This window comes from Hydra vulgaris, chromosome 12 (genome assembly GCF_038396675.1).
Source record: "Hydra vulgaris chromosome 12, alternate assembly HydraT2T_AEP".
NCBI lineage: Eukaryota > Metazoa > Cnidaria > Hydrozoa > Anthoathecata > Hydridae > Hydra > Hydra vulgaris.
Genome location: NC_088931.1, coordinates 73,174,305 through 73,190,000, shown reverse-complemented (window position 1 = coordinate 73,190,000; position 15,696 = coordinate 73,174,305). Strand labels below are relative to the sequence as shown.

Genomic DNA, 15,696 nt, shown 5'->3' with positions numbered 1-15,696 from the left:
AAACCCTAAATTTATAATAATTGAACAGAATTTCAATATACAGGAAAACAAATAAATGATTTTGACATGATTTATATATTACTTACTTGTTGCCTACTAACATAATATATACTATTCTATATATATAATAGTATAACATAATATATACTAATATATATATATATATATATATATATATATATATATATATATATATATATATATATATATATATATATAATATATATATATATATATATATATATATAATATTATATTGCAGTTTCACTTAGAAATATCATATCGCTGATAAAGCTGTTTCTCTATTGTATAAGATCATAAACATTTTCTTGCTTAACTGTAGCTTTTTCATGTCGCCTGTAACACACCATCTCCAAGTTTCCAGCTTCTACTTTTACCTTTTTCTCCTGAAACTCTAAGCTCTTGACGCTACTACATGATCAACTGCGACTTTAAACCACCTTAATCTTCCCTGATTCACCCATCAGGTACACTCACTATTCCTAATCTCTATATAAGATCACCACTACTTTTCTTGTTTTCTTAGTTGCACCGCACGCCTATCTGATTGTCGCCTTTTCAATTCTTTCCAAAGAGAGAACATCATTTGATGGACATCACCTTTATCGCATATGTTTCATTACTACGTATCATTATACACTGGTCTCACATAGTGTATATTTTTTCTTTACTCTTTTATAATACACTTCTTGCTGTTAGAAGTGGAGATTATTCAGATAATACTTTCACGTTAACTTTAACTCAGATAATAACTCAGATTTAACTCAGACTTTCTTGTTGTAATTTTATGTTGTAGAAGTGATATATATATATATATATATATATATATATATATATAATATATATATATATATATATATATATATATATATATATAAAAGTACTCAATGCTCTATTAATAGAACAGAGTTCTATTAATAGAGCATTGAGTACTTTTGTACTCAATGCTCAAATTAATAGAACTCTGTTCTATTAATAGTACTCAATAGTATTAATAGTAAAAGTACTCAATGCTCAAATTAGTAGAAATTATAGATAGTAGATAGATAGTAGTATTCGATATACATATATATCAAATGTATAAATATTTAAAAATGCTTAAGATATATATAGTGCTACTGTTATTATATCCATATCTATACTAATTAACAGATTTAAAAACAAACACATTTGGTAAACATCAAGTTGAAATGCTTTTTCCGTAATTCGTATAAGTTGTTCCAAGGGAGTTAAAATATTATGGGGAGTTAATTTGTTTCGCCGACAGGGGTTAATTTATTTCAAGGGGAGTTAATCTATTTCGAAATAGATTAACTCCCCGGATAATTTTTTACGTTGCGAGAGTTAATTTATTATGAGGGTTAATTTATTTCATGACACCGGCCCTGTATATAAATATATATATATATATATATATATAAACACAGACGCACACATGCACACACACACACACATATATATATATATATATATATATATATATATATATATATATATATATATATATATATATATATATATATATATATTAGGGCTGCGGAAATTAACGATTAATTAATCGATTAATCGCTAATTTATATAATCGATTAAAATTTCTTTAATCAGTAATATTTCGATTAATTTTTGCCGGTTTCCGATACTTATTATTTATTTTTTTTGCCATACATATATATATATTTACAAGTTTCGTAATTTATAATAGTAATATTTACAAGTTTCCTTAGTCAAAATATATAAACGAGATTATAATTATAATTAAAATAGTACAGACAGGACTTCAAGTTATTTTCAGTTTTAAAAGTTTTAAAAACGTCTAAACGCAACTTTTCAAAATCAATTGTTTCAAAGTCATTAGCCATGACGAAAAAGAGTATTAAATTTAGAATTTTTTAATAAAATTCGATGAATATAAAATTAATTTTGAAAGCGCATATCTTGAAAATCTTGACTAAAAATTTTGTCATATTTTAAAATACTTACTGACCTGGGAACATTATCTTACATTTCTATATGCGTTTCTAAAGTAAACAAAGTTTGTTTTGCAAATATGGCTGCGGCAACTAATGAAAGCAACGTTTCTGTCAAACATTTAACTGGAAAGTTAAGCAAGCATTTTGTTTTCAAGTTGAATGCTGATGGTAAAGTAGACGAAGGTGACAAAATATACTGCGTTCACTGCAATAAACAGTTTGCTTTCCGTGGCTCAAACACATCGCTGACTTATCACCTTCAGCACAAGCATCCTCTGAAATATCAACAGGTTGTCGACAGTGAACGTAAGATGACCCCTCAGATAAAATCAATCACCAATTTATTTACGTGTCAGTCAAACAAGCCTGTCAGTGAAAAGGTCTCAGCCAACCAGAAGGTGGCAATAGCTTATTGGATTGCCAGTTCTGGACGTCCAACAGCAATTGTAGAAGATGCTGGACTAGAGGCGGTGCTTCGTATTGCCCTTCAAAACCAGACTTATACTTTGCCCAGTCGCCGTACAACCGACACTGTCATTGGAGAGATGTACAATGAAAAGTTGAATGAGCACAAGAAAGCTCTAGAATGCATTCATAGTATTGCTCTAACTACTGACTTTTGGACCTCCACCAACAATGAATCGTACTGTGGGATAACAGGTCATTGGATTGATTCTGAGTGGAAACTGACGTCTGTCGTTTTAGCTTGCATAAATGTTGAAGAAAGGCACACTGCTGATAATGTTGCCAGTTTCTATGAAGAGTTTGCCGCAACGTGGAACATTGCTGAAAAAATTAGCTGTATTGTAACGGACAGTGCACGAAATATGGTTGCTGCTATAGGACGGACGGATTACAGCCATATACCGTGTATGAGCATACTAGCAGGTTTGAAAGCAGCTGATTCATCTCCTATTCTGGCTAAATGTCGACACCTAGTTGGACATTTTAAGCGCAGTTCAAGGAATACATCAGAGCTAAAGGCCAGCCAAGCCAGTACCTCTAACAGGTCTGACGATGTGAAGTTTCACAAATTGCAGCAGGATGTAGCTACGCGGTGGAACAGTACCTACCTAATGTTAGCCAGATTGCTGGTGAAAGATGCCATTAAGCAGTATCATATTGACCATCCCGAGAATTACACTGGAGATAAACTAAGGGAGTTGGACTGGGAGAAAATGTCAAAATTTGTCTCGGTATTGGGTCCACTTGCAGATGCTACTGAGCATATTGGTAGTGAACAGTATGCTACATGTTCGGCTGTACTTCCGTTAGAAGCATTTTTGCGCAGACTTCAGCGGGTTAATGATGACGATCCAGGGTATATAGCACGTTTCAAATCTGCAACACTAAATGACTTCTCAGGTCGCATTGAAAACATTGATGCATTGCCAGCGTTGCAAATGGCTGTGGCATTAAACCCACGTTACAAGAAACTCGGCTGTCTCTCAAGAGAGAAACGTGAAGCAGTTTGGACAATACTTTCTAATGCATTTTGGGTGTACTGTAACCAAAGACAGAGAGCTGAACGTGAAACTACTACCAGCACTGGCGAGGCATCAGAACCTGTGCGTAAGAAACTGAAACTTACTCTGTTGATCAGCGACTCGGAATCGCAATCCTCATCAGATGAATCACAAACAGTACATGGCTCACTGGCTGAGCTTACACGATATCAAGAAGAAGGTGTAATTCCAGAAACTGTGGTGGCAACTGAACAGGCATCGTTACCCTAACCTGAGCAGTTTTGTGTAGACAATTCTGTGTGTACCTGCCACTTCTGTTCCTTGTGAAAGACTGTTTAGTTCGTCAGGGTACATTGTCAACAAACTGCAATCTTGTCTACTTCCAGAAAACGTTAACATCCTCGTTTGTTTACGTGACTGGCTAAAGTGATGCCTACTTTTACTTATCAATTAAACTGAATACAGTATAACAGGCATTAAGTGTCTTGTTTGTTAACGTTTGTGAATACTGTAGTTAGTTAACGTTTACCGATAACAACTTCACCTCACCAGTGGTGAAAAGCAGGTTATTCTGTCGACTTCAGAATTAATCGAAATTAATCGATTAAAATTTTAGACGATTAATCGAACAAAAAATAAAATTATTCAGTACCAGCCCTCATATATATATATATATATATATATATATATATATATATATATATATATATATATATATATATATATATATATACATATATATATATACATATATATATACATATATATATACATATATATATATACATATATATATATATATATATATATATATATATATATATATATATATATATATATATATATATATATATATATATATATATATATTATGTAAACTATGTTAGTGTATTTTACAAATAGAGTGCTCAATGTTCTTAAAGAACAGAGCAATAATAAATTAGTAAAAACACTTATCTAACTTTTTTCTTCAACTTTAAGTTTCACCATTACTGGATGAACTCTTCCTGATGATCCAGCAATGGTGAAACTTCAAGTTGAAGAAAAAAGTTAGATAAGTGTTTTTTACTAATCTATTTATATATTATACATTTAATATTTGTACTATAACATTTCAATTATTAACATAACACTATAACTTATTTATCGTATATATATGTGCATATATATATATATATATTGAAGTGTTTGAGGTCGGCAAAAGTTAATGCCCTTATAAAATAAAGAAAATAAAGATAATTTTATGACATCAAAATCACAAAGAACGAATGAGCTACGCCATTTTTTATATAAAACTAGGCCTGATATATATACAGTATCGGACAAAACAAGTACAACCAAATAATGCTAATTTAGTTTCTTTATATAAAAGTGCTGCATTTTTTCAATTTAGAGAAATAACTATGTAACTGTTTAGAGACAAAGTTCTTCAAGTTAAATTCATCACAAAGTTCATTATTTGTACATGAAAATTAATAAACTCATCAAAAGTATTTTAAAAAGTTGATTTCCTTCTGGACAAAATAGGTGCAACTCAACAAAATGTTGACCAAGCTGTATTTCGCTATCAATATTTCGTGGCCAATCCTTTGTTGTCGATCACAGCCTTGCATCTTCAAGACATAGAATCAATCAGGTGATCAATGAAACTTTGTGGAATTGCTGCCCAGGCCTTTTGGATTTGTTCAAACGATTGATCCTTATCACGAACACCTTCACGATTAATTCTGCGGTTGACGATCTCCCACAGGTTCTCGATAGGGTTGAGATCCGGAGATTGAGGCGGCCAATCCATCACCGATAGGTGGTTGTCTTGAAACCTTTGCCTGACTACTTTTGAAGTGTGTTTCGGATTGTTGTCTTGCTGAAAAACCCATTTTATTGGCATATTCCATTCAGCATGAGGTAACATAACATATTTTAGGATATTTTTATACATGAAACGGTCCATTATTCCATTGTTTCGATGTATTGGACCTAGACCGTTAGCAGAAAAACACCCCCAGACAATTACATTGCCTCCACCATGCTTCACGGTCTTATGGCAGTAAGGTAAATTGAAGCGTTTTCCGGCCAGTCGACGTACACGGCAAATACCATCGCTCCCATTGATGTTGAACTTCAATTCATCACTGAAACGGACAGTTCGCCATTTCTGCACATTCCAGTCAATGTGAGATGTAGCAAACAGGAGTATTTTCTTTTGGTTTTTTAGTGAAATCAGCGGTTTCTTTGCATGGCGTCGAGAAAACAATCCGGCTTCAACAGCACGTCGTCTGATTGTTCGGTACGATACAGGCGGCTCTAATTGCTTTTGTATCTCGACTGATGATATCCAGGGATCCTTCTTGACGGATCTGACGATCATAGAATCCTCTCTAGAAGTGGTGGAACGCGGTCTTTCACCTTTGTTCTCTGCTGCTAACTTTCCCGTAGAACGATATTTGGAACATAGTCTTGATACTGTCCATTTTTTCACGCGATATTTATCACAAATACTTTTTTGTGACATTCCACTTACGTAATCGCCAATAATTTTCTTTCTTAGTTCCAATCCAAGACTGTCGGGAGCCATTTTTGCACTTGAAGTCATAAAAATAATAAAAATAAATAATCACGCTTCTCAAGGCTTACCGTGTTACATTTACCTTGTGATGATACAATAATAAGAACACAACGTCTTGATTGGATGTGGACTGTATTGATGTAATGAAATATTTGTTGTATTTCACTTCTTGTATTGATGTTCTTTGATAAAACACTTTGATAAAACTCACTTCGATAAACTGTCTTGATAATACAGACTGATTGACTTCCATATACTGACTGAATTACATGTCGATTTACATGTCTCTTATATAGTAAAATGAACCTGTATGAACCTGTTCTGGAAGATTCTAGATGCTTCTTTTTGATGCTTCTGGAAGCTTCTGGATGCGTCTGGATGCTTCTGAATGTTTCTGGATATTTCTGGATGCTATTGGATGCTTCTAGATGCTTCTTCTGGAAACTTCTGGAAACATCTGGATACTTCCTTTAATTATTAAAAAACTTCCGTGACGTTGACACGGACCAGACTTAAGAAAATGAAACAAACCAAAAAAGTTGCACTTGTTTTGTCCGCTGCAAAATGGCACTTGTCAACGAAATTCTGCCTGTGTGCTGTCACCTGTCAGCTGATTGCTCATGTCATGGCATGCTATGACTCCAGACTCCTGAACTGTTTGCTGTGGTAGTATAGTTCGTTTGGTTTTTAAGACATGTAAAATTAGGAACACTTTTTAGCATTGTTCGATGTTGGTTGCAAATGTTTTGTCCAATACTGTATATCTCAAGCCTTCCCGGGAAGGCCGTGCAGTCGCATGCCTTGTTCGTCCACGTTTAAAGTAATTTTTTTAGAACTGACCATGGCAGTTCGCATCTTTTAACTAAGGGGTCATCCATAAATTATGTCACGCAGTTTTTGACAGTTTTTGACCCCCCTCCCCCTTGTAACACATCCATAACACTTTATTGACCCCTCCCCCTAATATTATGCAACAATTTTGTACCCCTCCCCTAAAAAAAAAATTTTATATTTTTTCGATTGAGTAAGATTTAGGCATTGTTGATTTTACAATCAACATGTAGATAGATCAACTGAGGGTTTCGGTTTGGTCAGATACTCTTTTAATTAAAAGAAAGTCTTCTCTAGATTTATATTTAAAAAAAGAAAAAAAAATGTTGCATCAAAAAAAAATTGAGATCCCCTCCCCCTTGTAACAAGTCATCACAAAATCGCTTACCATCCCACCCCCCTAAAGCGTGACGGAATTTATGGACAACCTCTTATAAAGCATTTCAATAAGTCACGGCAAAAAGCTAAACGTACTTACTTAGAAAAAAAAACAATTCTTAAATAAGGAAACAAAATAGTAATAAAATATTAAGTTTAATTAAATAAACTAGAAAATTTATTAATTAAAAAAAGCAGATTAAAAAAAAAATTTTATACGACTATTTTATGCTTTTTTTTTCGTTGAGTCATTGTTGAAAAAAACATCTTTTAAAACGATTTAACAACAATTGAAATTTTTGATATGCAATTTATTCACGATTTTTATCAGTCAAGAAACTAATTTGCAATGTATACTAGAACTACAAGAAATTTTGTTAATTTCCTTGTAGTTCTAGAAAATTTGTTCTATAAAAAAAATGTAGTTCTATAAGAAAATAAATTGTTATTTATTTGTAAAAAATATTATTTGATTAATAAATTTTGTTAAAGATGGAATAAGTTAAATAAAAGAATAACATAGTTTTTTAATAAATGTGAAACTGTTTCTTTTATATTGCCCAATTTCCAATGCTAATACAAATGACTAGAGATAATGAACATAATGAACATAACCAAAGCTCTGCTTAAAAATTTTATTTAAAAGCTTGAACCAAAAGTTTTAAATAGGCTCCTGAAAATTTTATTAAGAAAGTTCAGTAAATTAACAATGCACTAGCCCACAAAATTTTGCAGCATTGTTTCATTTTTTTACATAAAAAATTTGTTTAAAAAAAATAAAAATTTTCACAAATAAATAGAAATTAGTATTCTTGCTTTCTTGTCCATTGATAAAATCAGTAAAGTTTAGCAATGACATTTCAAAAACAAATTTAAAAACTGTCCATGTTTCTAGTGCAATTTATAAAGTATTTCCTTTATATACTGACTGAAAAAATTTACGAAAAAATTGTATATCAAGAATTATTTTTATTTTTGTCATATTCATATCTACTTTTTTCCGCGACATGTATCAATTTTGGTAGTGGAAAATAACAAACGCTCTAAAAATAAGAAAACAAAAACAGTAAATATTTAGGTATATTATTTTTTTGACAACAATTTTATTCTTTTTACTAATAAATTATTTTCAACTTATTTTATTTAGGTTTTCAATTTCGTATAGTCTTCGGTTCTTTTCTTTAGCTGATTTATTCTCAAGCTTCTTATAGTTTTATTTTGCCGCAAATTCTTAAAACGCTTACTATATAAAAACATGGTCAAGTTGTCTATCATAATTACTTTAAGCGTGGATGTACAAGGCGTGCGACTACACGTGCTTCCCAGGAAGGCTTGATATACATATATCAAGCATATATTATATATATAATATATGCTTGATATATAACATATATTATATATATATATATATTTAATTTTTTTTGCCGACTTAAAAGGTGTCTTAAAATCACTTTAAAAATTATAACCCTTTAGTAAAAGTTAAATAAACAGACTTTGCTAATAACGAAATCAAAATTTTAAAATTGAAATAATAGTAAATACATTTATTAAATGCTTATATTTTTTATTCGAATCGTTATTTGAATACAAGACGCAAAACTATTTTGTTAATTTTACAAATATTGTACAATTTAATATATGTAAATATATTAATTAATGTAAATATTGATCAAAAATTGTTTAAAGTATTTAAACATTTAATTACTATTTATTTAAAACATTAACAACTACTAAAATTGAATTTACTAAAATATAGTTAATAAATGATTAAAATACTTTGAACAATTTTCAATAAATATTTACTAATTATTAAAATAGTTTTCTTATCGTAAATAATCCATCGGTAATTCCATGTATTCAAAAAATGCCTTTAAATCAACTCCTTATCTTAGGATAAATTAAACAAGATAAACACAAATGATTAAAATGATGATAGAAAAATTATATATATATATATATATATATATATATATATATATATATATATATATATATATATATATATATATATATATATATATATATGTTTTTAATTGTTTTGAAGACTGGAAAAAGTTTAAAAACATTTTTTTATTATTATTTGATAGACTGCTTGACCCAACCAAATCCTAAGTCGATGTAGCAGCACTGCCTTGTAGCAGCAGGCTATTAGATAGTCAATGTAGCAGCACTGATTTGGTTATATAATTGTAGCAGCACTATATTGATATATATATATATATATATATATATACATATATATATACATATATATATATATATATATATACATATATATATATATATATATATATATATATACATATATATATATATATATATATATATATAAAAATATATATATAAAAATATATATATATATATATATATATATATATATATATATATATATATATATATATATATATATATATAATCTAGCATGGCAGTCGAAAAGTTTCTTCCATAAACTGTTGTTTTAAAGAAAGCGCTAGTAAACCAGACTAGAAAAAGTTTAAAAACCCTCAGCCATTGTAGCACCACTCCTTTGCGAGTCAGGCTATAAGATAGTCGATGTAGTAACACTCCATTGCGAGTCAGGCTATAAAATAGTCGATGTAGCAACACTCACTTGTAGCAGCAAGCTATAAGATAGTCAATGTAGCAACACTCTCCGCATGTTTTTAAAAAACAAAAACACTATTAATTAAAAAAAGCTTTCTAGTCATTATTAGCTTTTGAAAAAACAATAAAACCTAATGTACTTTCGCATTAATTTAATTGTTTTAACTTTTCAACAACAACAAAATGTAGCTTAATTGCTGAGGTAGCAAAATGGTTGTTAAAAGAGACTTTTTTTTAGCTTAAAAGCCTTTTTCGACTATGAGATAAGGATATATATATATATACACACATATATATATACATATATATATATATATATATATATATATATATATATATATATATATATATTTATATATATATATATATATACATATATATATATATATATTCATATATATATATATATATACATATTATACTGCTGATTTAGGTGAGCATTGTGACGTCATACTGAAATAGCCTGCTGCCTGGGGCTTCAGTACACATATTGACTGACAAATAGCCTGACTCGCAGGCTATTTCTTTTTTTAGTTTTAAGAGATAGCATAGCTAAAAACTCGGCTTCACACAAATGTGATGTTGAAAAGGGAATAAAGGCTTTAAGAGCAATTGATGAACACAATGGATATAAATTCCTCATTTTCGTCCAGAAGTTATTTAATGGTGTTATATTAAAATGATCCTTAACCGTGGTATCATCCTAAAACTCTATAAACTCTTCTTACCCTTCCTCTTTCATATTTTATACAGCACAAGAAAGTGGTGATATAATAATTTTACTGCTGAAAAGGTTCTTATCTAGTATATAGTTACTCAACTCATTAATCAAATTATCTAGGTGACAAACTATTTCTATCTTTATAATTTTGGGGAGCATGTTATTTCCAATTATGCTATTTAAATTTTAAAACATTATCAAATTTCCATTGCTAATTCTAGTCAGTTTGAGCTTTTCAATAAATTCTTTCAGTATTTCCGAGTGTGTAATGACATTAGCATTTTTGCCACAATATGACCAACAATGTTCATATGATAAGCCATTGTTATTTCAATGCCAACAATGTTCACATGATAAGCCATTGTTATTTCAAAAAATTTTCCAGCAGGAAAAAGTTGAGTATTGAGAGAAGAGGATTTTATATGACCAATTTGACTAATTGATTAAATACAGCTTTCAAACTATCTGGCAAAGTTTTGGTTGCCAAAGCCTGTCTATGAATAAAACAGTGTACACCAACTACATTTGAAGCAACTTATTTCACTCTAGTCTGCAATCTTCACAATCAATTTTACAGGGGGAACGGGGTTACACCCGGTTACACGGGGTTTCAAGATTTTTTTTTTTTTTTGGGGGGGAGGATATTTCCATTTTAATTGTTTGTCATTGAAAAACTGTTTAAAAATCTCCATAATATATTGTTATATAATATCATAACATATTGTTGCTTCATGGATAGAAGAGAACAAAAACTCCTCCTTGAACTTGTTATTACGAATATCTACAAAATATAATTAATTGTGCTATTGAACTTACATCTGTGGACTCATCCAACTGAATAGAAAAATATGGTGATTCTTTAGTTTCAAGATTTATTAGTTTTGTGGTCCACTTAAAAAGTTCTTATGGACCCCCAGGGGTCCATGGACCACCGGATGGGAACCACTAATATATATATATATCTATATATATATATATATATATATATATATATATATATATATATATATATATATACACTACATCAAAAAATAAAACATACAGTTAATTTCCAAACAAAAGTCTTTTTATTTCAATCAAATAATAAATAACATAATTAATATTTACATATTAATTAGTAATTGCTATAATATATAATAATATTAAAAATAAAGTTCATAAGAAAAATTATTTAATTAATAAAAACAAAAAAACATAGTCAAAGAAAAAAACATACATCAAAAAATAAAACATACACACATCAAATACATGAAAGAAAAATAAGATACAAGAAGAAAAACGATCATACCCTTTCACAAAAACATGACTTATCTAATTCGGTAATGTAAATAAGACCTGTTTTTGTCATATTTTGCTTTAGTATTGCATTGTTACTTAAATAGTGCGCATATTGATGTAAATAATGGCAACCGCTAAAAAAATTTCTGAAAAAACAAAAATTTCAAAAGGAAAAGTGTCCATTGAAATTAGAATGTTAATTGTGAAACTAAAGGAAGAAGGAAAAAGTTATGCAGAAATTGCTAAGTTGATCGACAGACCTCGAGCAACCATTCAGACAGTAATTAATAATTATAGAAAAAATAAATCATTTGAAAGTGCGCCTGGAAGAGGTCGAAAAAAAGCGTTTACAATGCAAGTAGAAAGGAAAATTGAAAGAATGGTAAAAAAAGATCCAAAAACATCGGCTTCAAAAATAACTGCTCTTTTAAAAAAAGATCTAAATGTGACAGTTAATCCCCAAACTGTAAGAAATTTGTTGCACCGGAAAGGCTACGCAGGACGAATTTCACGTAAGAAACCATTCTTAACAAAAAGGAATGTTGTTAAAAGATTGGCTTACGTGAATGAGTTTTTGAACAAGTCTGAAGAATTTTGGAACACAGTTGTATTTGTGGATGAATCAAAATTTAATATTTTTGGATCAGAAGGAGCAAGGTATGTATGGCGAAAAACAGGCACTGCACTTGACAAACAAAATATTACACCTACAGTCAAACACGGTGGCGGAAATGTGATGGTATGGGGAGCGATGGGTGCAGGTGGGGTTGGTGATTTAGTATTTATTGAAACTAATATGGACAAAGAAAAATATTTAGACATTTTGCAAAATCATCTAAAACGAAGTGCAATAAAAGTAGGTGCTACTGAAAATTTCGTGTTAGTCCAAGACAATGACCCAAAACATGCATCGAAACTAATTAAAAATTGGCTGATTTTCAATGTTAAATCAACACTTCCGCATCCTCCACAATCACCAGATCTCAATCCAATTGAGAATCTTTGGGATCTTCTCGAAAGACGACTTCGGCAACACGAAATAAAAAATAAACAACAATTAAAAGAAAAACTTTTGGAAGAATGGAATAAAATTTCAATAGAAGATACAAGAAAACTTGTACATTCGATGAATACTAGATTGCAAGAAGTTATTACACAAAAAGGTTATCATACACATTATTAAAAATACTTTTTTTCCTGTTTTTTTATATATAATTCGTAGGTGTATGTTTTATTTTTTGATGTATGTTTTTTTCTTTGACTATGTTTTTTTGTTTTTATTAATTAAATAATTTTTTTTATGAACTTTATTTTTAATATTATTATATATTATAGCAATTACTAATTAATATGTAAATATTAATTATGTTATTTATTATTTGATTGAAATAAAAAGACTTGAATGTTTGGAAATTAACTGTATGTTTTATTTTTTGATGTAGTGTATATATATGTAATAACTTTATATTACTTATAATATTATGGATATCTCCCAATAAACTATTTTCTGGTTTATTTGCTTATTTTTTTCTTGGACTTTGATAGTTTGTCATATTCCTTAAAATTCAATAAAAATTTAGCTTCGTTACTTAAAAAAATAGCTTCCATAGCTGTTATTTTTGTATTGAGACTTGTAGACTCCTAAAATTGTATATATTTTCCCTCTATGGATATTTTAAATTCCTAAACTTTTTAAGGTTTCTAGAGTTTCTGATTATATTGTATATTATAATTTTGAAAATTTTTAATTTTAAATATAAAACAAACAAACAAAATTTGATAAGATATTTTTTTTACCTTTACACAGAATATTTGTTGAACTACAAAAAATATTAGAAAAAAAATCTAAAGCAAACTTGTTTCCAAGATTTTTTTATGAAAACATAAAAATATACGGTGAGCTTGGTAAGCGAGTGAAACTTGAGAAATCAAGTTTATTTTTTCGTCGATTAACCATGCCCTCTTCCGTGCGCATATTTTGAAACCCTATATAGGCTCAGAATAGACAAAAGTTTGAGTTATCTGATTCGCTGATTTTAAAAGAGAGGCAAGTGCGTATTTGTTGAAAAATATATTTTAAATCTAAACATTATCGAAATAAATTTAGTGATGATAAACTAAGTTTATCAATACAAGTTTTGTGTATCAACACAAAATCTATCAACACAAGAAATTTATTTTATTTTAGCATTCTTCAGAGTATTTAAAAGGTATCATAATCTATTTGTACAAGGGAATTTTTACTCGTAAAAAATCTCAAAATTTCAATAAAGTTTACCTTGGTGATGGAGGTTTTATCTGTTGTTAATTTAAAGAAATGGAAAAAGAAATGTATGTGTTGAAGTAAATTCGAAAAGATTTATAAATGTATTTTTCGTAAAATATGTTCTTGGTCTCGAAGCATACTCAAATACAAAGTTTATATATAGTTGTACGAGACTACTTGTAAAGTACTTTTGCATATAAAGATTATATGCAGTTTTACCGTACTACTGGTGAAGAACTTTATTTATAAATTGATTTAAATGTTAATTATAAAGAGTCGAACATTAGAGTTTTTAAATAAAGAAAATTTGTGCTGATTGCAAAACTAGCTTCCATGTTCCATGTCCATATATGAGCTCTGAGGAGATTTTGTTTTCATGTTTTGTTTTAACCATAGTTTTGAGGAGACTGATATACTTTTTTATTACATAGCTCTAATAAAACATTGTCTTAAACTATTTAACACTTTTTAAAAATTTAGAAAAATTTTGGCAGGCTACATTAACTTATATATAAAATATTATATAAAAATTTAACGAAAGTGAAATTTTTTGTTTGTCTACTGAACAGTAATTTTTTGTTACATATAAACACTGACATTAAAAGTAAGAAAAAGTATTGAAGTCAAATAAGTTAATCAAATAAAAGTGGATTGTGGCATTTTTTGTATTGTAATAATTGAAAAAAAAAAAGATTTTAAAAAATCAAACTATATAAGTGTTGATATTGCAAGCTAGCAAAAGTATTGAAGTTAAAAAACTTAACCAAATAAAGGTGAATTATGGCAATTATTGTAATGAAAAAAACTTCATCAAAACAAGCTTTAACATTTAAAGAAGTTTTTAAAAATAAATTATTAATATTACTTCAAGATAAAACATGACACGTCTCTATTTTTATACAAGAGGTATTCACAGAAATTCAAAAAAAGCACACTCGATTATATTGGTTATGCAAAGATTACATAATAAAACTATTCATTAAATTTGGAAATATGGAAAATAAATATTTCTGCTCTAGGAAAATGAAAAAAAAAATTTTTCATTACTTTTATTTTTATGAGTATATAATGTAAAATAAATTAATAAATGTAAAATTTATCAAACTTTGTTGCTTTATTTGATATCATTTACCATCAGTTGCTATTAAAGGGTTAACATTTTTTACCAATTATAGAATACAATAACCAATATTTTGTTCAGGTTAAAAGGCATATATCAACAAACATGTGCTTTATATGTATTGACTTTTTTTTTAATTCAATTTACCTCCCCAAGGCCAAGAAGACCATTACAGATGGGGAGGCTACTTGTGGTTATAACCCTCTCTCAACTCTATAACTCCGAAACACGAACAAGATCGCTGCGCGGAGAAACAAGTTGAGCACGGTACTACCAGGGACGTGGTTGGAATCGAACTCCGAACCTCTTGCTTATGAAGCGGGCGCTCTACCACTACACCACTACCGCATATAATTGACTTTTGAAATTGAAATAAACAACAACATGAACTTGTATGTTTGCAATTTTTCTTGTTTCTACCTTTTTACACTTTTTACAGTTCGTCATAAAGGTGTGGTAAGTTAAGAGTTATTCC

The 15,696-nt window shown here is 29.2% G+C and overlaps 2 protein-coding genes across 4 annotated transcripts in view; one reads left to right on the top strand and one right to left on the bottom strand.

Annotated features, from left to right (window-relative positions):
* The window catches only part of LOC100202703 (zinc finger C3H1 domain-containing protein), a 64,628-nt gene extending 50,816 nt beyond the window's left edge, over positions 1-13,812 (bottom strand). The window contains exon 1 of one of the 3 annotated variants that reach the window (XM_065814374.1): positions 13,633-13,812. The gene's annotated coding sequence lies outside the window, so the exon portion shown is untranslated. The remainder of the gene's footprint in view (positions 1-13,632) is intronic. The other 2 variants (XM_065814373.1, XM_065814375.1) reach the window with 2 other exon arrangements.
* Positions 2,069-3,727, top strand: LOC136088322 (E3 SUMO-protein ligase ZBED1-like). The gene has a single exon (XM_065812019.1). It carries the CDS (start codon positions 2,069-2,071, stop codon positions 3,725-3,727), a length of 1,659 nt encoding a protein of 552 aa, XP_065668091.1.
* Positions 13,813-15,696: the final 1,884 nt, after the last annotated feature.

Bases quoted from the DNA above. Each gene is read 5' to 3' on its own strand.
- LOC136088322 (XM_065812019.1), top strand. From the start codon at position 2,069: ATGGCTGCGGCAACTAATGAAAGCAACGTTTCTGTCAAACATTTAACT.